We start from the raw sequence: 22,013 nt of genomic DNA, 5'->3' as shown, positions 1-22,013 counted from the left end.
TAAGCTACTTCTGATTATAGCATTTTGATCTCAGTTAAAGGCCTGCAAGGTACTTGTATAGAGAAGCCAAAGGAAAAAATAGTCCCTGTTCCCCAGGAATTTATATCATGTAGTCAGAAAATCTCTTTGCTGACTTCCAGTCTTGCATCTCCAACTGCCTGCATCTCAAACTGGTTGTCCAGTAGACATCTTGAACTCAACATGTCCAAAATGGAACTCATCATCTTTCCCCGTAAGTCATTCACCCCTCCTACCTTTTCTGTAAGTACAGAGGACAACACCATCTTCCCAATCCCTCAGGTTTAAAATTTAGGAGTTATTCTTGATTCCTCACTATGTCTCACCTTTTATATCTAATCTGTTACCAAAACCTGTCAATTTCACCTTTCCAACATCTCCTATAATAATAATTGCCATCATTATTATCATAATTCCAAGTCTCTTCCCTACTCCTGTCCATCCTCCATTCAGCAACTGAAGTGATTCTCTGATTGTGTCATTCTAGCCTCCAAGATCAGATATAAAATGCTCTACCTGGCATTCAGACTCCTTCATGACCTAGCTTTCTCCTACCTTTTCAGTCTTCACATCTATGTGATTCAGTAATACTGACCTCCTGGTCAGTCCACTAGAAAGACACTGTCTCTTGGCTCTGGGTGTTTTCTCTGACTATCTCCCATGCCTGGAATGTTCTTCCTCCTCAACTTGGCCTGCTAACTTATCTGGCTTCCTTTAGGTCTCAATTAAAATCCTTTCTTTGGCAGGAAACTTTTCCCAACTTAAATGCTAGTGCCTTCCCTCTGTTATTTCCTATTTATCCTGTACATAACTTCCTTTGTATATATTTGTTTGCATGGTGTCTCTCTCATTAGATTGTAAGCTCTTTGTGGGCAGAGATTGATTTTTTGCCTCTTTATGTATCTCTACCACTTGGCAGTGTCTGACCTATGTAGAAATGGTAACATGTTAGCTAATGGGATAAGGCAATAAGACTGAGGGAAACCGCTTTCAATAGAAAGTTCAGAGGAAGGGTCTTGAAGGGTGCTCATTTTCCAAAATAGTAGCTAAGAAGTAGAACTTGATAGGTCCGTTCTGGGTACTTAAAGATGAACTACTGCTAAATCAGTCTAATGGTACCATAATCCCCTTCTCTAAGAACTTAGGGTAACCTGTATCTCTAGTTTCAAGATGTTAAGCTGTCCTTTCTTGTCTTTGTTTTAAAAAAATACTGATTTAGTTAAGTTCTTTCTAACTGTAGGGACAAGAACGAAATGTGAGTCATCTCAATTCCAGTGCAGTAATGGCCGCTGTATTACTTTGTTGTGGAAGTGTGATGGTGAGGAAGACTGTAGCGATGGCAGTGATGAGAGTTCATGTGGTAAGTAGCCTGAGAATCTGCTGAATGTTTTCCTCCTTGTCAAATTGCTGAAACTTGGTATTGTAAGGAGAAAACATGGCCTACCTATGTTTCTATAAAATCACTAAAGCTATTAGACAAAGATCTTTTGGGACTTAGCTTGAGCTTAGAACTTATATTTAAAAAAAGAACTCCTAGAATTACTGATGGTAGATAAATAAGTCTTCTAGAAGTCATCTTAAAATCATTTGGAATCAGTAAGAAGGTAAAAGTTAAAGCAGACCTTTTGATTAAAAAAAAAATTAAGGGCATGACTCCTCTTAGACAAAAAAGAAAAGAGTTCTCTATGCTTCTGCCCTTTCTCCCTAACTTTACATCAATATTATAGATGATAAATATCTATTATAGGAAATTTGTTCAGGGAACCACTCTAGTCTGAACTATAACTTCTACTTGCCCCCAGCTCCTACCATAGAAAATCAGTGTAATAATAACATGTCTAACCCAGAGACTCTGAGTAGTTAAAAGAGAATTGTATATTTAGAAGCCAGTTAGTTGAACTCATTTTACAAATGAGGAAACTGAGGCTTAGGGAGGCTAAGTGACTTATTCAAGGTCACACAAGTAGTGTCAGAGACAGAATTTTCACCCAGATTCTCCGCTCCATGGCCGGTATTCTATCTCTGAAGAAGCTACAGTCTCCTTAGGCTAGTCCTCAAGCTTCTCTCGGTCTCTCGATTAGTCCTCAGACTTCTATCAATCCCTAAATTCCTAGAAAGGTTTTTTTAAATGCTAACTTAAAGAAGCATCTTCTGTCATCATAATCTCCTTGATAACAGGTTTCATTCCTTGAGCAAAGCAAGATTTTGTAGCCACTTCTCTTTGAGAAAGAGATGAGAAAGCCTTACAGAATCCCCAGCTTTATCTTTTGGCCACTGTAAACAGAGTTATAATAATTTTGTTCCAAAAAGATAGAAGAAGCTAATGAAGTAGAAGTATATAGAATGGAATGAGAAATAGCAACTTTGCACATTTTAACAAACGTTCGTCACCTATGCCCAACATACCTTTCTGGGAGAGAGAAAGATTAGGTATGACAGTCTCAGCTCTTATAATACCCAAAGTTCTTGCTACTCTTGTTCTTCTATTACAATTCTCATAAGAAATAATATTAGTTCTGAGAAGGGAAAAATCATTACTGGATGGGTAGGGGAGAGAACAGTGAAGACTACTCTAATTTCACTTCCGCTCGTCCCCTATCATGAGCATTTCTCAATATGCTCCAAGGTAACGTTCCACGGCCGCATTATTCACTTGACGTTAACCTTATCCCTATCGGGAATAAGTTTGTACGACCTTGACAAATCCTTTAATCTCCTTATTTAGAAAATGGGGGTGGGGAAGTACATGAATCCAGTTCTAATATTTCATTTCAGAGAGATGACTACCCACAGTTCTGCTATGTGACCTCCAATTGGCCACAGGTAATTAGACAGTGATGTGAAATTTTTTAAATTCCTTGCCATCCAAAGAAATCCATCTTGGAGCAACTTTTCTTCTCATTTGTCAGTTTGACTATATTGGTGGCTTAAAGGAATTAGACTTCTATTAGTTCTGTAGCAGACCATTTTCTGGAAGAAAAGTCACCATCCCTGTGAGTAAAAGGCACTGGCTTACTTTGTTCACTCTTATGGAGAAAGAACCATAAATGATCTCAATTCAATCCTAAGCTGAAAAACTGAAGTCCCTTTGTTCGTCCATGTGAAATGCACATGCAACAATGTATCCATTAAGCAGCTCAATTTACATAAAGTGAGCCCTTTCTATATTTACGTAGCACTACTGTAGGTAGAGTATGATAGATATGCCACTACTGTTTAAAAAACTTACCGAGTTTTATTCTTGCCTGGACCACCTGAAGGAGATCAGGAAGGAAGGTTTCCTCAGATCACTTACATGGGAAGGCTTATAGTTACAGTTATAAGAACTTAACATTGACCTTGAGGGACAGGAACTCATATGTAGTTGAATGATAAAACTTCAATATTTATGTCCTCTTACCTCAAAGCTTGAGTGTTGAATAAGAATAGAATTTCTAAAATAGAATAGTTGATTTATTGATTTAAATATGGATTTAAAAAAATAAATTGCCTTGATACTGTCACCCACAAACTCTACAAAATAATTGGTCTAAATGTCAATATAGATCAAAGTCTTGGTCATTCCTATTCTAAATGAAGCACTTGGTCCACTATGTTAAACCAGACTAAAAGGACTCTAAATCCTATCGTTAAAGGATTGACATAAGTCCTCTTATGTGCTTAGGCCAAAGTATTCCTACACTTTTCATTTGGTATTTCCACATAGGAGTATTAGGTGGTGTATAATTGTCCTTTTCCCTCAGCTGGACTCACTTTACTCAAATTTGAGCTCCTCTGACCAAGTCTAAGCTTAGCTTGGAAGGAATTAAGTTGGTGGAGGGTTACTAAGAGTCTGCTTTATACTGTAGTGGTATGTGCTGATATGTGCCCTCAGACAGTTTCAGAGTACATCTGGAGTATTGAGAGGAGAAGGACTGCTTAGCCAGAAGGGATAAGTTTGGTGAGAATTCTGTGTTAGCGACAGATTGAGGAATTTAGGGAGATTTAGACTTAAGGATGGGAGAGGGAATAGCAGAAGAGAAGGCTCTGACTAAAGAATAACCACAAGTCCCATTATCTGTTTTCCTTGGCTCCGCTAATGGGTTTTAATAGCTGGAAAAACCCCATAGTATTAACTACCTTATCTAGCTTCTGAAGCTAAAGGTTTTCAGAAACTATGTGAATAAAGTCATGATTCCAAAATACAGTTAAAACTGGGGCACTCTGCACGTAAACAAAATAATTCTCACCAGAAACAAAAGCTAGCATGACGTAATAGAGAGGTGACATTGGAGTCACAAAGACCTAGGCTGAAGTTCTGCCCATCATACATACTTTGTGACAATGGGCAAGTTGTATATAACCTTGAAGTTCCTCCTGTAAGTAGTTTTCAAAAACCTAGGTGAGATGAATTTACTGATCTGTATTGTAGATATACTGAAATCATAGGTAAAATAGAAAAAAAAAATAAATTCAAGTCTACTACAACTAAGCTATTAAGGTTAAAGCACATTTCCATCCTTTTAAGAATCATTAAACTACAGAAGTGGGATATTGGTCAAAATTATTCTCTTAGGTTTGACTGTTTTAGAGAAACGTACTTTGGGTGTTTGGGAATTGTCAGTCAAAAACATTAGGCTTTTTCCTCCTTTTTGGGGTCAAATTATGATTTGTAGCAAGCTAGCTAGGGTCCTTCTGTTTAAATCTAAAAGTACCTAATATTTCACATAAGAAAATGTGGAAGTAACCTTTAACCTTAACTATGTTATCTCATCTGCTGTGGTCACCCATTCATCTTGACAATTTTCCTCACTCTCTAGATCTCCCTTTTTTATGAAAAAAGCTCACCTTCCTTAATTTGCTATACTATATCTTGGGAAGAATTGTGATCAATTCTGAATTATTTTTTTGTTTTATTTTTTGGGTTATTTTTAAGAAATGGATTGTTCTAATTCCCCAACTTGGGAGAACCTCTTACATTGGAGCCTCTCTCCTTTCCTCTTCTGGTGAGATTCAGTTTCCAATATCTTCATGTGGCAATTTCCACAGGACCAAACATTGTTAGGAATAACACCTGCTATACCCAAAGAGTGACTCTTGGATATTGGCACTTACCAGTTTAGTACAACATGCAGCCATGATTAAAGATTTCGCTGATTTGGAAACCTCAGCATTAAGAGATTAAAATATAGTTTTCCAGAAAGACCACTTGTACTCTAGCAGACAAATGGACTATTGAATAAGTTTGCCACTAACCCTGTGACGGAATATAAAATTTTATTTGTAGTGAAGAAGACATGTGCTGAATCTGACTTTGTATGCAATAATGGCCAGTGTGTACCAAACAGATGGCAGTGTGATGGGGATCCAGACTGTGAAGATGGATCTGATGAAAGGCCAGAACAATGCAGTAAGTGCTGTTATGTTGTTGGCTAACTTGCCAAGGTGAGAATACTTTTTGGAGTTTATAAATAAAAATTAAGGAGGTACGTTATAGTTGTCTTCAAATACTTGAAGGACTGTCACACAAGAGGGAATATGCTTGTTTCATTTGCCCTAAGAAGGCAGAACTAGAAATAATGCAGAGATACTTTTTTTGGCTAGATGTAAGGAAAAACTTCCTTGAAAATCCTAGCCATACCAAAAAAAAAAAAAATGGAATGGATTGCCTCAGGAAGTAAAGGCTTCCAAGCAAACAGTGGATTACCTTACTGGGAATGTTAAAGGAAACTTGGGTCAGATATGGGTTAAATTAGATGGCCTCTGAAGTTTCTTCCAACACTTGGAGGATGACTTCCATCATGTGGTGGACTTTCAACTCAGGGACTGCATTGACTAGAAAAATTCTTTCTTCTTGGCCATGATAGAGCTAAGTATTGCCTCTGAGATTCAGTGTTTGAGGTTAATCTTTTCTCCCTCTCTTTCACAAACCAATTCCCACTTACATCTTTAAGGATCTTCGTTATCCAGGAAGCAGCTATTGACATAGGTCATTGATTAATCTCAATACAAGTAACTTGCCAGTTTTCCCCCACTTCAATTTGTGAGCTTCCGTCCAAACCAGTTTACTTGGGTAGTTATTTGTAGTGTTGAACATTCCCTATGGCTGCCTCAAGCCCATTGAACCTGCTGAGAACTCATTGACTAGGTGCATAAATTGCCCATGTGTTCTTGATCACGATTACTTTATAGACATGATACTTAATCCTGAAAGCTTGCAATATTCCAAATCCTACAGTGGACAAAGTAAAGTTGTAGGTATTCCTTAAAAGTATGTGTAAAATAAATCAAGGACCTGTGTTCCTTGTCTTTATAAGTATCCCTCTAGATGAGAAAATGTGACTTGCAAGACAGAGTGAAAACTAAACTTGTATAACTAGTGGTAAACTTACAAATATTATATATATATTTTTAACCACAGGAACAACTCTAGATCTAATATTTATTTTAATGAAAGGGCTATAATTAAAATGGTAATTAAATTACTTGTCAGGGACAGAGAAAAACATAGAAATAACTTGTTTAAGTAGGTCTTAATGATATGAGTTGTCACTTTCAAACATGCAACAGTTGACTTATTGTGAATTATTTGTTAATTTTAAAATCCCTGTTCACCTTCTACTCTTTCCATTTGCTACATTCAGGAAACAAATTTAGTTGAGCAAAACCTATTCATTCCAATTGCAATGCATAATCTAGAAATGGTTTTAGAATGCACAATGTTATTCCCTTCCATTGGTTCAGAGAGGACCTTTCACACAACATGCTAACAGCTGAAATTTGACTAAGTGCTATCAAGAATTTAAAAATGAGTCTCTCCTCTCTCCTTTCCCAACTTTATAGAAGGGGAATACTTCTAAAAGGGAAATCATAATTCTTTTCATAGGAAAGTAGGAAAAATTGGGATTAGTCTGAAGAACTTTGCCTAGAGGAATTTTGAAGTAAGTGGGTAAGAGGAGGTCAAGAATGCAAAAGGAATCCTGGAGACTTATAAGAAATGGACATAACAAAGAACACCAATATAGGACATAGTGTGTGTGTGTGTGTGTGTGTGTGTGTGTGTGTGTGTGTGTATACACACACACACACACCCACACACTTGGTTAGATCCTGACTTCTACCTGCCTTAATTTCTTTATCTGTAACATGAGGATAATAGCATCACCTATCCCTTAAGGTTGTGAAGATTAAATGAAATTTGTAAAGCACTTTATGGACCTTAAACTGCTATATAAAGGCTAGTTCTTGTTGTTGTCATTGTTGATTTCAGAGCTATAAAGTCCTTTATTTCTCTGGTCTACTTAACCAAAGAGTGAAGGGAAATGATTTGCCCAAAGTCATATAGTAGGAAGCACAGCTGGCATTAGAACCCAAATTCTGACTCCAAATTTAGCAGTCTCTACTATATTACACTACTACAAAGTAAGGCAAGGAAATAACAGGAAGCCAGTAATTTGAGATAATAGGCCTTGAAGCTAATAGTCACCTAGAAATTACTTCAAGGTTTGAAGTAAACCTTTTGGGCTTGGTCATCAAATGTATTAGGGTCCCAAGGAGTAGCACTGGAAATATAGATATCAAGACCTCAGATGGAACAGTGAGTTTCATAAGTATGCTCTCCTTATGGCTGAATCATGAACATCACCAGTACCAAGCAACTCAGAGTAATCTTCCTCAGCACCTTGTATCACTTATCACAGTTCTGAGGTTCCTTTGAGACTATGTGTCCTCAACAGATATGAGAACCTGCCGAATAAATGAGATCAGCTGTGGTGTTCGATCAACCCAGTGTATCCCAGTGTCCTGGAAGTGTGATGGTGAAAACGACTGTGACAGTGGAGAAGATGAAGAAAACTGTGGTAAGAAGATACAAGTATTGAATCCATTGAATGGCTTATCCTAAGGATTCTTTGCTGAAGGGACAAAAAGCTGTGTCTGAAACAGTTGGACTCACTTCAGTGGCTTGTTCTTGGTTATTGGCATAAGAGTAAACTCAAATTTTCTGATTATTAATTTTAACAGCCCCTTTCTAAAAGCTCTCTGGCTTTGTTTGGTTTTTTATCATCATTATTATTAAGAGGGTTCCAAGATCTATCAACTAATACATCCCCAATTCTCCTAGAGTCAGAGGAGGAGGTAAAGAAATAGATCTGAAGTGGACCATGACTGATTTGGAAATGAAAATTGCCTTCCTTACCTATGATCATAACACCTGTGCACTCCAGACCCAAACCCAGTCAAGTCAGAATTGGTGGTTGAAGAACCAAAATTTCTTTCCTATTCCAAATATGAAGCATTTCTACCTCTCTGAACTTGTGACTATTAAAATTTGTCAACTTGGCCTTAGTTTCTCCTTTTCTAGGAGAATCTCAGTCTCTGACTTCTACTCTCTTGCTTGCCTGGCACAGAGTATGGTGGTAAACCTGTTTCCTTGATGCAGGTGACCAAGACAAACTAACTTTGATGGTGTCTTCTCTTCCAGGCCCCTGGCCATCACCTCATCAGGTTCCCTTTCCCTGAGGCTTTCCATTGAGTTCTCATTCATTTGCCTAGCTTCTTATCTTCTTTTACCCTTCTGCCTCTGAAAACGTTTAGTGACATGCCATATGTTAAAGGTGAGGCTATGAGGGAAGCTTTAGGTTGCATAAACATTGTCTTAGTCACTTTAATTCCCCTTTTAAGTAGGATCCCAAGCTCTTCAATTATGCAACAAATCTAAGAGGCCTTTCAATTTTGGCTCTAGATAAACCCTGGGCATTAGTAATACAGATACAATCTTTTTGAAAAGTACATAAGAAGGCTTCTGGGGTTAAAGCAACTGCACCTAGTCCAATGAGTTTCTTCTCCAATTCATTCCTGGAGTCAAGTTTAATGTTTCATTCTGAACTTATATTGGAAAGCCACATAACTGCCAGATGTTTCCCTTTTGAAAAAATGTGCTTTGCTTCCCAAAAGAGCAGTGGTTTCCACCCTATTTCTTGTATCTACATAAAGCTGTAATCTATAAGCACTTGCATTTTTATCTGGTTCCTGCAAAATCAACTGGTCTTTTAACCAGGATTAGCATGTTCTTTTTTTAGGGTCAAGGATTATAATAGATTCCGCTAATATTGGCTTTCTAGAATTTGAGAGGGTTATATATGAGTTGCTTCCTGGTCTAATAATAAAATTTAGAGATTAGGAAGGGAGTGTAAATTGTCATCCATTCTCTACTTTCTCCTCTCTTAGATAAGAGATTGGCTAATTTATTATTTGTTATTTCCATAACATTTCACTTTTCAGTCTTTTTACTCTCAATATCCCCATGCTGCAGTGGTACAAATGTTCTTATTTGATAGAAGATGGCATAAAGACTAAGAGGTCAAGTTGACTTGCCTCTCTGTATAAATAATAAACATCTGTGCTGAAACTCTAACCTATTCCTCAGTCTTAATTCCAGTGCTGTTTGATACCAGCTGCCCAATGAATTTAGGTTCATAGATTTGGAGCTGGAAGGGACCTCAAGAGGCCATCTAGCCTAACTCACTTATTTTATAGGAAACTGAGGCCCAGTGAGGCGACCTGCCCCACTCATACAAGTTTGAATGTCATGTGTGACACTTTATTATTTCTATCCAACTGGAAAAGCTACATCACAATGCAAATTTATTTTTAATATCTTTTTTAATTAAACATTTATTTTCTTTCTCTATTCTAAACAAAACAAAAAAGAAAACTTTGATACCAAATACACCCAGTCAAAGAGAGAAAATGCCTGCGTTGACCATGTCTGAGAATGTGACGTCTCATTTTGTTGGGTTGGGCAGTTCCCCTAGAGTCATGGTTAACTAGAATTCTTAAGGCTTTCAAGGTTGTTTTTTATTCACAACGTATAAATTTTTCTCCTCACTTCACTCTGCATCAATTCAGTCAGACCTTCCCAGGTTTCTCTGAAACCACCCATATTGTCATTTCTCATAGCCTTCTTCTACTACCTAAATGATGGGTAACCTCTTAGTTTCCAGTTCCTTGCTTTGACAAAGCTGCCATAAATATGTCTGTAAATGTGGGTTCTTTTACTTTTCCTTTGATAATTTTGAATATTGACCTAGTAAGGTTATTAGGGGTCAAAGTTATGTCCAGTTAGTGACCTTGGGGCATAGCTCTAAATTGCTCACAGGAAAGGCTAGAATAATTCGCAGTTCCCCCAACAGTGAATTAGTGTGTCTGTTTTCTTGTAACTCCCCCAACAACTGTCATCTTCCATTTTTTTGTCTTTAACAATCTGATGGGTATGAGAGTTACTTTAGAGAAACTTTTTTTTCTCTAATAACATGGTACTACAGGCACATCGCATTCATGATTATATAAGGAGCTCACTATGAAGATCTAGCCACAGAGGTAAACCTGTGTAGGCTGTTATTGTTAAACCTCTAAATTCTAACAACTAATTGCTTTCCTTATCTTGGAAAGAAAATGGCAGCTCCTAATAATACATGAGATTATTCTGAAGAGAACAGGTCTATGTCCTTTTGTCTTTCCTCAGTTCTTTTCTCATTTCATCCATATTTTTAAAAGCTATTCTAACGTTTATTCCTGTTGACTAGTATTATAGAAACTTATTCCTCATAGTAATAAATATAAATTATTCTAGCTTTTGAATTCTGATATGACTGTAGATCTTGATGTTTATAACTTTGTTGGGGGAGGGGAATAAAGTTATTTAAGTGTTGATTTGGGAATCATTCCATTTTTCTCTTAGGCAATGTAACTTGTAGTCCAGAAGAATTCACTTGTTCCAGTGGCCGTTGCATCTCTAAAAACTTTGTGTGCAATGGTCAGGATGATTGCAATGATGGTAGTGATGAGCTGGACTGTGCTCCTCCTACATGTGGTGCCCATGAGTTCCAGTGTAGCACTTCTTCCTGTATTCCCATCAGCTGGGTATGTGATGATGATGCCGATTGCTCTGACCAGTCTGATGAGTCCCTTGAGCAGTGTGGACGCCAGCCTGTGTCTCATGAAAAGTGTCCAGCCAGTGAGATCCAGTGTGGTTCAGGAGAGTGTATCCATATGAAGTGGCGCTGTGATGGGGACCCTGACTGCAAAGATGGAAGTGATGAGATAAATTGTCGTAAGTAGTTTCTTTGTTATCTTGACTCTCAACATGTCCACCTTAAAATAAGAATTGATGGGGCCCACTTTGCTAGCTAAGCTGGTGGGATAGCTTGTCATCTAGAGGCATTTCTTTCCTTTTCTCTAGCATCTCGAACATGCCGGCCTGACCAATTTGAATGTGAAGATGGCAATTGTATTCATGGCAGCAGACAGTGCAATGGGGTCAGAGACTGTATAGATGGCTCAGATGAAATCAACTGCAAAAATGGTGAGTCTCGTCACTCTTTCTCACAGCTGCGTGAAATGGGTGCAGGGCTCTTCTAATAGATGTTCTCTTCTGTCCGTACTCTGGATCATATATAGCCAATCAGTGTTCTGGACCTGGAAAATTTAAGTGCAGAAGTGGGGAATGCATAGACATCAGCAAAGTGTGCAACCAGCAACAAGACTGTAAGGACTGGAGTGATGAACCCTTGAAGGAATGCAGTAAGTGAAAGTATTTTAGGAGCTAGATCAAAGTGTAGAAAAACTTTAGCTTTGATAGAGCAAGTCTTCCTGAAATATCTTGCGGGGTAGGGGAGGTTATAACAGTTTACTTTTATTGCTGCTGTTTGGCTCTGAATCCTATTTTCTTAAGTGTCTAGTAAAAAATACCACTTATGAACTAGGTTAGCAGATTCTTGGTTATGTGAGGCAACAGCTGGTTTTCATGGATCTTATGTAAAGGAGGGATCAAGTTCCTGGTTTCTTCTCCTTTCCCCTCCCATTCTCCCTTTGCTAGAAATACTTCTTGGCTGTCACTAATTGCTGTAGTGCACCTGAGGACATGATCTTTCATTAAAGAAATACATATTCCTGTAAAATAAGATGGAATTGTTAGGGGCAACTCACTGGGAGAAATAAAGACTTCTCTCATTCCCGATAGCCATACCATTTTTACTTGTAGCACTAACTTTTACGTATCTTATCTCTAGCCACATCCCCAGTAATCTTGCTTAAAAAAAAAAAGTCCTGCCCCTTTAAGGTGATTAAAATCTCACATGGCTTTCTGGAAGTAGCTACTTAAGTACTTTCAGGAAAGACATTCCGACTGATCATTAGGACAAATTTGGTTTTTAGAATAATTGCCTAGAGTAGACCAATGATTAACTGAATGAAAACAGCAAAAAGGTGCAGACCAAATTCTTGGTCTTTTTGTCTTTCCCTGCAGATGTAAATGAATGCTTGGTTAACAATGGTGGATGCTCCCATATCTGCAAAGACCTGATTATAGGTTACGAATGTGACTGTGCTGCTGGGTTTGAGCTGATAGATAGGAAGACTTGTGGTGGTAAGATTCCCAAAGTCTACCTTTACAAGGGACTTGAAAGGGGAAAAGACAAGGTATAATTAGTAAGGAGTAGGAACAGCGAGACTAATTCTAAATTTCCCTCCTAGATATTGACGAATGCCAAAATCCTGGAATCTGCAGTCAAATTTGTATCAACTTAAAAGGTGGTTACAAGTGTGAATGCAGTCGTGGCTATCAAATGGATCTTGCCACTGGAGTGTGCAAGGCAGTAGGTAAATGAAATTCCAAGTAGTGTTTTAACATAGATTACCTTTGTAAGCAAGGGCTTCCTAAAGGTACAATTAGCATATGTAAGTCTTAGCTTGACATTTTGCTTTGACTGCAATCTTATTTGAAAACAGTATGTTAGTAGCTTCAAATGGGGGTCATAAATAAAGGTTCTACTATAAAAATAGCGTGACATTTTCATCATGGCATGGAGGGGACCCTGGATTCTTCCAGGCTATGCCAGCAAAGTATAAACTTCATCATATTTCACTAACCTGGAAAGGTTTATAGAATGGTCCTGGGACACAAGAATATGGAGAATTTCCTCACCAGTCAGCTGGAGAATATGGTTTTGTTTTCGTTTTTTTGGCCATAGCAACTCATGAAAATGTTGCCATCATAAACAGATATGGTGGGCTGTTTCCAAGGAAGCCTTAACAGTCATTCCTCTTCCAGGTATCTTTTTTGTGTTTGCGTTTGTTGATGTGAATCCTAATTCAGTTCAAATCGAAGGAAGAATTGAAGGTCTGTTCTTGATTAGATGACTTTCTTTCTATTCCATTAAAATATGAAAACCATAAATGCTTGTGTTCCTAAAATAAATAAATAGGAAATACTCGGAAGCAAAGACTGGACTGAAGTAAAAGGTGGTACTTAAAGTCTTCAATTGTATTTTGGCTTAGTATTACCCTGTGGGAAAGAGATTCTTACAGTGAGGCTAAAGCCTAACTTTCTGCTTTCAGGAAAGGAACCAAGCTTAATCTTCACTAATCGAAGGGACATCAGAAAAATTGGCCTGGAAAGGAAAGAATATATTCAACTTGTAGAGCAACTAAGAAATACCATAGCACTAGATGCTGACATAGCTGCCCAGAAGTTATTTTGGGCGGATCTAAGCCAAAAAGCAATCTTCAGGTAACTTGCTCTGTGGGTCATTTGGCCATATTGAAATAGCTGGGTTGTTCTATCACTACTAGGATTGTTGGTAAGATAACCCCAAATAAAAATGTTGGTTTTAAAACTTCTTAACATTTATATGATATTGTACAATGGTTGTCTGTAAACCAGGATCCACTTTTCATTGCAGAGAATAGGGATCAGGGAAAGTAAATAGTTTAAAATCACCAATAAGCAGCAATGCTCTGGAACCAGCTCAAACTGGCTTGTGAGAGCTAAAGGTAAAGTTTTCAGTGTGAGTGTTTATACCTCATAAATTGGCAAACGCTACAAGTTGGGGCTTGATAATTTTTTTATTTATTGTCCAGACTTAAGAAAATGATAAAGTATTAATAGTGCAGATTACACTTCAAAGTGTGTGCATTTATTTCCCTCCCCCGCCCCCAGAGAGCCAGTTTTAACATTTAGCAGCACACCTCTGCCAACAAGGGTCAGAATACAAAGCTAAATTATATTCCTTACGCTCACTAACCACTCCAAAAGCGTACAGCAATAGCAGTGCTACAGTTTCTTGCATTTATGGTGTCAAGTTTTCCAATAATTCCTTTTCAGCCATTATCTGAATTTTGCATCATAAAATTTGATTCAGATTCTTATTAATGAAAGTCATAGATGACTTGTCAATGAACTAGTTAGCTTCTTGCAATAGATGTTCTGGTGCCAAAATCTGAACTACAACATGGTGATCTAGACAAGCTCAGACAAAGACATAGTAAATACTACTGGCTATTTTATGAAGCTTTTTAACCATCTGAAGGCATAAATGTCCTGTCAAATTTTCAAATCTCATGTGACCCTGTTCTGTTTCAGTGCCCCAATTGATGCTCGTGACAAAGTTGGTAGACATGTTAAAATGATCGACAATGTCTATAATCCTGCAGCCATTGCTGTTGACTGGGTCTACAAGAATATCTACTGGACTGATGTGGCTTCCAAGACTATTTCAGTGGCTACTTTAGATGGAACCAAGAGGAAGATCCTATTTAATTCTGATTTGCGAGAACCTGCCTCCATAGCTGTGGACCCATTGTCTGGGTTAGTTTCTAGGCATCTTTCTAGGCATCTAGGCTAACGTACAAAAGTAAAGCATGGTGACAACCAAGTAGCTTCATGGTTCTTTTATACATGGCCTATATAGTTCACAGTCAGTTGATTTCCAATGAGTTTAACAGCAAATACCTACAATATCTTCAAAGGTTACCCAGGAAAGGCAGTGGACCAAGCTGGCAGTTGATTAACTAATGTTGGCTGGAAATGTGCCATCACTCTTGGCTCACATTTGCTATAATAAAGCTATGTTGGTCCTATTAACTCTCAGCAAGTGATTTACTTCATGTGCCCATCAACAACTTAGTTTTAAAACCATGACTTGAGCTACATATTACTCTTTGGTTCCTTTTATTAACGGATGTTAAAAGTGTCTCCTACTTATTCCCAGCAACTGAAGGTCAGTCATAATTTCCTAGTTTAAGTACCTCTTATATTACATAATTCAGCCTTCTGAAAGCATGAAATTTATCCCTAGAGCATATCTCATAGGTGTAGAAAAGGACTGATTTATCATGACCCAATAATGACCCACCCTTGCGTCATATGTAAACTGAAAGTACCAGCATAAGTCTTATGATAATAGTAGAATGTAAACTCTTAAGATAATTTCCCATAGAAATTTTAGGATTTGGCATTTTGTAGCGTTAATAATGTATAATTATCCACCTGTATAACTTTCAATCTAAAGATTTCTTGGAGTTAGGATTCTTTCTCTTTAGGATTAATACCATCCTTGTGGAAACAAATGGCAAGGTACCTGCATGGTATGTGATTTTGCCCCTTTCCATAGATCAGCTTCTGCCTACAGAAAGAAGTCTTTCTCAGGCACATAGCTGACATGTTAACCTAGGGTTTTTTCCCCTTAAAATGAGCAATCAATGAGTATGTACATAATTTTTAAGTTTTTTTTAAAGGGAATACATGCCCTGAAAGATTATGTCTAGCATATATCTCCCTGGTATCAAATCCTAATGGGTCTTCATATAATATCTAGGTAATTAATGTTAACTATTTATGATTTTTAAAATTATTTTATATTTTCTTGTGTCTTAGGGTACCCAAATATATAATGTAAACATTTCTCCAATAATATTAGGAAAATAGAGAATTATTCACTGAGATTAGTCAACTTTTCAAGAATTAATGTAGCATATGAAACTTAGTTGATGCTTTATGAGGTTGGTACCATAAATTCTTCTTAATAAACCAGTGACATTTATAGTAAATATTTTCTTTACAGCTTTGTTTACTGGTCAGACTGGGGAGAACCAGCTAAAATAGAAAAAGCAGGAATGAATGGACTGGACAGATGGCCACTGGTGACCGTAGATATTCAATGGCCCAATGGAATAACACTTGGTATGCCTTTTGGGTTTTTGTTTAACTCTGATTCAGAGTACTAAAACTAAGGTGCAGCACATCAAAACAGATCCTGTCCTCATAAAGACATGCTATTCTCTATCAAATCTGAATTAGAATTAAAATTTTCAGATTAAGACAGAGTTGATCTGAGAAGAGTTACCCTAATATCACATATCAGTACACTGCTAGTTTTTTACAGAGTCTCTTTAGGGATAGGATGTTGGCAGTTGTGTAAACAAGAAACCTTTGTGTGCCTTCGTCCCTTCTCGATTTGAAAGTGAAAGTCTGCAATAATGGCAACAGTGGCATAGCTGGGTGCTACTCTACTTTTCCAAGTGTAAATGGCTTCATTTAATGGTATTTTTTTCTTCAAACTTACAAAAAATGTTAAATGAAAAAAAGCATGAAAGAAACCATTTAGATCTATGTAAACTTCAGGTAAACATCCTTTGAGATGACTTACCTTAAACCATGATAGGTACTCTAGGCACATCTTATATTGAAAGAATTAGCTAACAATGTGACTCATTTTTCCTACCTAGACCTTGTAAAAAGCCGTCTCTATTGGCTCGATTCTAAACTACACATGCTGTCCAGTGTGGATTTGAATGGTCAAGATCGTAGAATAGTACTGAAGTCTCTAGAGTTCCTCGCTCATCCTCTTGCTGTCACAATGTTTGAGGTAGGATTCAAAGTATTTCAACTCTTGGCTCAAGGGAGTAGATTCACAGGTTATTTCTGTTTTTACCCATATTCTAAATGATGAAGTGGGAGGAGGGGCTTGGGTAGCATGGTTTTTTGGATTTGAGACTATTTTTTTCTTGACTTCTCCTTTGACATCCTGGCATAAGAATCAATTTTAATTCAAACACATATTAATCTTATCTAATCTTTATCAAAATTGGACTGAACATGATATATGCCTAAAGAATTACAGAATTTTCGTTTTCATTCAAGGGCTGCTCATTTCTTGAATTAATATCTATTTCAGTAGTGCACACTTGCCACAGCATGATGTAGGAAGCATTATTACTTCTATAGCTCTACTCTTATGAAAGCCTTGAGTTAGTTCTGGCTGTGAATAAGGTCTACTTATTAAATACTACTCATCCCCAAGCTCTTATATTTTTAATTATTCCATGCATCAAGTCCTGTAGATAATACCAATCTCTTTTAATCCTGTTCTAGGACCGGGTCTATTGGATAGATGGTGAGAATGAAGCAGTCTATGGTGCCAACAAATTCACAGGGTCAGAATTGGCTACTCTGGTTAACAACCTCAATGATGCTCAAGATATAATTGTATACCATGAACTCGTACAACCAGCAGGTAACCTCTAGAAAGGAATATCTTTTAATGACTACCATAAAACCAGTTTTAGGATAATCCAATACTGTTGACACACCAGAAATGTGCCTCCTAATTTTACTGACATCCAAACAGACTTTCTATGCAGTCTGCTTTTGCTTCATTGTCTTTGTGTCACACAAAAATCAGGGTTCTGATAAGTTTGAAGCACTTTTCCCAGGAAGTACACTTAACAGCATATATTAACATGGTAGTATTAGGGTGTGTCTTAAATGACTGTAAACTGTTGGCAAGATTGAGATTCAAAAGTTAAACTAGAAAATTTCATAGAGGTAACAACTTAAAAGGATTATCTTGTCTTCCAACAGGCAAAAACTGGTGTGAAGAAGACATTGAAAATGGAGGTTGTGAGTACCTATGTCTGCCAGCGCCACAGATCAATGATCACTCTCCAAAATATGCCTGTTCCTGTCCCAGTGGGTATAATCTGGAAGCTGATGGCAGGGCATGTAGAAGTGAGTTTTTCTTGGTTTGAAAATTGATGTTCCTGCTCAGGTGAATACTTGGCATGACTGTCCTGTTCATATCATCTTCTGCTCCTAAGAAAACACCAAAAAAACAATAGAAGCTTCACATTTAATGTTTAAATTTTCAAGGAATTTGCTGAGCTATGGATAAAGTAAAACCTGAACTCATTAAAAAAGGTACACAATATTTAAGAGCCTTTGTCTTTACACAGGACTCATACCATCTCATAAGTAATTCCTATTGTATGAGGATCAGGGAGAATATACATTAAGCACTTTGCAAACAGTAAAAGCCCTGTATAAATATCCATTAGGATCTATTAGAGGAGTGTTGACTCTGGAATCCAAGCCAGCCTCAAGTATACAACTTTTTTAAATTCACCATTTTGGTGAATCATAATTTTGTGAATATTTTCTAACTTGTAGCTTTCCAAGCAAAAGTGTTAAGGATATGTTGATCTAACAAAGTAAGAATTGGTCTTGTCCTGATTCACCTAAATCCTTAATTGCCGTACTGATATCTCAGTAAATGACCTTATCTCAAACTAAGATTCGAAGCTCTCAGGTCAGCTCAGATGTCAGGTGGACTGTTGTCAGAGAAATGGTAGAGTATTAAAAACATTTCACTACTTGAGCAAAGACCTAGGAATGCATTATTGCTTATGCCTGGACCATTCCACAGATTGACAAGCTCACCTGGAGACACTATTTAAATCTTAATTTGTCAAAGAGTTCTTTATGATCTAGTCACAGTGGTGACCTCTTGGCCAATAAGTAGAATCAAGGAGTACAGTGCCAAATTTATGGAAGACATACACTGTGATTGTTTAGCAGATGTAGCCTATAGAGGAACATGAAATTTGTTCATACTTAATTTAACCACAAACTCCTGGCAGTTCTAAAATGATCTGGTCTTAGACTTTTTTCTCAGTGAAGCATCCTGGGTGCCTTAGACTTTTACGTTGCCGAATAAAGTCTACATCCAATCCTTTTTAAAACAACAAATCACTAGATGTTATTGTGTGACTTACATTATTGTGACCTCCTCCTCCAGAAGTAAACTGGACTTCATACCAAAAAGTGGAAAAATAACTGGCTTGACTTGCTTGTTCAATATTAAATCATAAGAATTGGTTAATCAGGTATATAATGACTTTGAAGATCTATGAAATAGAATGAAACCAAAGATCCACAGTACAATATAAGTCACCAACCGGTAGACTGATTCATGCAAGTTTGGGGCTGAATGACATAAAATGACCCTAATTCTAAGATCTATGGAAATACCTGCAAAGTGTGATTTTTTTTTCTCACTACTCGTCCTTTACAAGGACATTGAGAAATTACTGTTATCCAGTGATAAAAAGCCACGTTCTTTCTTCTATAACTAAAACCTATAAACATTTGCAAAAAGCCTAACTATATATAACGTATATAAAAACCATGAAAAATGATGTTTGATAAATGTTAACTAAAAATCAATTGGCAAGGCATGAAGGACAAAGTTTTTTTTTCCCTTATTCTAGACCATGGCACATTGAAGAACTTGAGGTTCTTGAGAGTCCTGTTCTAAAGCAAAGTATATACTAGATACCTTTAGGATGTGAGCTCCTTGAAGTCAAGGACTGTCTTTTGTCTCTCTGTGTCTCCAACGCTTGGCACAGCACCTGGCATATAAGAGGAGCTTAGTAAACATTTACTGGCTGACATTTGAGATATTAAAGTTTTAATACTTCCTTTACATAAGAATAATGATAGACAGTCATCTCAATTGCTTTTAATTTTCAAATCAGTCTCTGTATTACCTTCAGTTTAGTGTGCAAAAGTCTCGAATCATCTGAACTGATACAATAGCATCAAAGGTGTTATTTCCTTTTGTAGGAATTAATGTGACTACTGCAATCTCAGAAGTAAATGTTTCTCCAGGAGGAACTTCAGCTGCCTGGGCCATTCTTCCTGTCTGTAAGTAATGTGACCAGCATTATGGGACAGATGAAGTATTTTAAAAGACTGTAGACCGATTAGACCTCTTCACAACAGTTCTACAACGGTTGCTTTTGTACGGGAAATGCCACCAAACTGTTAATTTCTATAATTTATCTTTGTGGTCTAATGTAAGTAATTTTAAATAAATAAGTGCCTACGTATAAAGCACATTGTAAACCCATTAACCAATTTTCCATGAAATCCTGTTTCTTCACTAGCACAGAATAAGTGCCTTGAGCTTCAGGTTGCAAAGTGTATTGAATTAAAGCAAGTGTGTGTGTGTGTGTGTGTGTAATTGTGTGTGTGTGTGTGTGTATATAGGCATACACACACACACATATATGTAGTGTTTAGCACAGTGCCTGGTACATGGTAAGTGCTATAATAAATGCTTATTCCCTTCTCCTACTGTGTACTTACTAAGCTGCTATTGGGTTTCTAGTGCTCTTGGCTATGGCTGCAGCTGGTAGTTACTTTATGTGGAGAAACTGGCAACACAAGAACATGAAAAGCATGAATTTTGACAATCCTGTCTACTTGAAAACCACAGAAGAAGATCTCACGATAGATATTGGAAGACATAGTACTTCTGTTGGACACACTTACCCAGCAGTGAGTAAACCGGAAGCTGCTTCCTAAAATGTGCTTAAAAGCCATGGCTCACAAAGTGAGCTGTCCCTGTTTCTCTGCTTCCCTCTATGTATGCTTGCATACATAGTACACAGGCACACATACACACACGTGTATGTATACGACAGTATTTTCTCTTGGAAAATGTAAACAAGCTATGTTTTTATAAGTATTTCAACATACACATATATATACACATATGAATACACACATATGTATGTAAATATATATATATTTACAATTAAAAGTGGTCAATCTGATCAATCCTTCACAATAACTGTCTTAGCATAGAGTTGTAGCGTGGCATAACTAATTACTATATGCTTTTTTATGATTGGTCAATCAATGCATAGGTAGTAAAGAGTTAGCATTAGTCTGACCAAGTTTTTAATGCCCAATTTCTATTAGAAACTGCAGTTAACTTTGTTCTTTCATGGTAATGCTTAGAATTTGCCTCAGGTGCCCCAGGCTACTTTTAAATACTTTCTAGTTTCATCTGTTCCTTCTCTGTTTTATTTTCCATTGGGAAAAGGGGGAAGCAAATTTTTCACAGATAAAATGCTTTCTGTATTATGTAGACTTACTGTGGTACCCAATAAGTAACCTTTTATTTCTTTCCTTTCAGATATCAGTTGTAAGCACAGATGATGACCTAGCCTGAATATTTGGACAGGAGACAGCCCTTTCAATCTACACTAAGTCCTAAACTTTTTTTTTTTTGGATGGTAACCAAACCAGTGGCTGAAAAACAGTCTCTTCCTACCATCTGGAAGAATATATATGATATTATCTGTGTGGAGCAAGCTTGTGTACTCACCTTTTTTATATTCTACTTTTTTGTAAATATTCTTGTTCACAGTTAAGGTCAGCTCTGGATGTGGTTACCAAATATCTGTAACCCTTGAATTTTTTAGACAGTATTGCCACCAATGGCCAAATATGCACTTTCCATAGAAAGCCATATTCCAGCAATGAAACTTGTGCTATATAGTATACAACCTGTACATAACTTGTATAGGCCATCTGTAAATATCCCGAAGAACAATCACTATTCTTAAGCACTTTGAAAATATTTCTATGTAAATTATTGTAAACTTTTTTTCAATGGTTGGGGCAACGGCAATAGGAGAAAACGGGTTACTAAGATGAAATTGCCAAAAAAAAAATTTGTAAACTAATTTTGTATGCGTGAGTGAAATCTTTGTGACCTCCGTGGAGGCTTGCAGAGGGTGAGTGTTCAGCAAACCACTGTACAATTTTTTTCCACGTGCTAAAAATTAAACCAAGCAGCTTAACAATGGCTTGTGCCTGTTCCTATAGGGTGGGAGTGCGTTTCATGTAGGAGCACTTCAAGTCTCGTTACTTGGACTCAGTCTGTTTGAGAAAGCATAAACAAAGCTTTAAGTTTTAGTTAGTAGGAGATGCAGTAGCCTATGGACTTGAATGTTTTGTGCCCCTGGACTGAATCCTGTTAGCTTTTTATGTAAAAAAAAAAATCATGTCACCAGTGGAATAGGGAAAGGGGTAGAAGTTAGGCCAC

At 37.2% G+C, this 22,013-nt stretch overlaps 1 protein-coding gene across 1 annotated transcript in view; it reads left to right on the top strand.

Annotated features, from left to right (window-relative positions):
* The window catches only part of VLDLR (very low density lipoprotein receptor), a 38,035-nt gene extending 16,262 nt beyond the window's left edge, over window positions 1-21,773 (top strand). Inside the window, 17 exon segments of the mRNA XM_072610749.1 lie at window positions 1,259-1,378; window positions 5,285-5,407; window positions 7,734-7,856; window positions 10,739-11,110; window positions 11,240-11,362; window positions 11,458-11,580; window positions 12,305-12,424; window positions 12,532-12,657; window positions 13,396-13,567; window positions 14,420-14,644; window positions 15,900-16,018; window positions 16,564-16,703; window positions 17,210-17,351; window positions 17,699-17,845; window positions 19,739-19,819; window positions 20,286-20,455; window positions 21,099-21,773. Of these exon segments, the coding sequence (XP_072466850.1) occupies window positions 1,259-1,378; window positions 5,285-5,407; window positions 7,734-7,856; window positions 10,739-11,110; window positions 11,240-11,362; window positions 11,458-11,580; window positions 12,305-12,424; window positions 12,532-12,657; window positions 13,396-13,567; window positions 14,420-14,644; window positions 15,900-16,018; window positions 16,564-16,703; window positions 17,210-17,351; window positions 17,699-17,845; window positions 19,739-19,819; window positions 20,286-20,455; window positions 21,099-21,134 (2,462 nt within the window). The 3' untranslated portion in view covers window positions 21,135-21,773.
* Window positions 21,774-22,013: the final 240 nt, after the last annotated feature.

Source organism: Notamacropus eugenii, chromosome 1 (genome assembly GCF_028372415.1).
Source record: "Notamacropus eugenii isolate mMacEug1 chromosome 1, mMacEug1.pri_v2, whole genome shotgun sequence".
NCBI lineage: Eukaryota > Metazoa > Chordata > Mammalia > Diprotodontia > Macropodidae > Notamacropus > Notamacropus eugenii.
The sequence above is the reverse complement of the archived record's forward strand: the minus strand, read 5'-3'. Positions and strand labels throughout refer to the sequence as shown.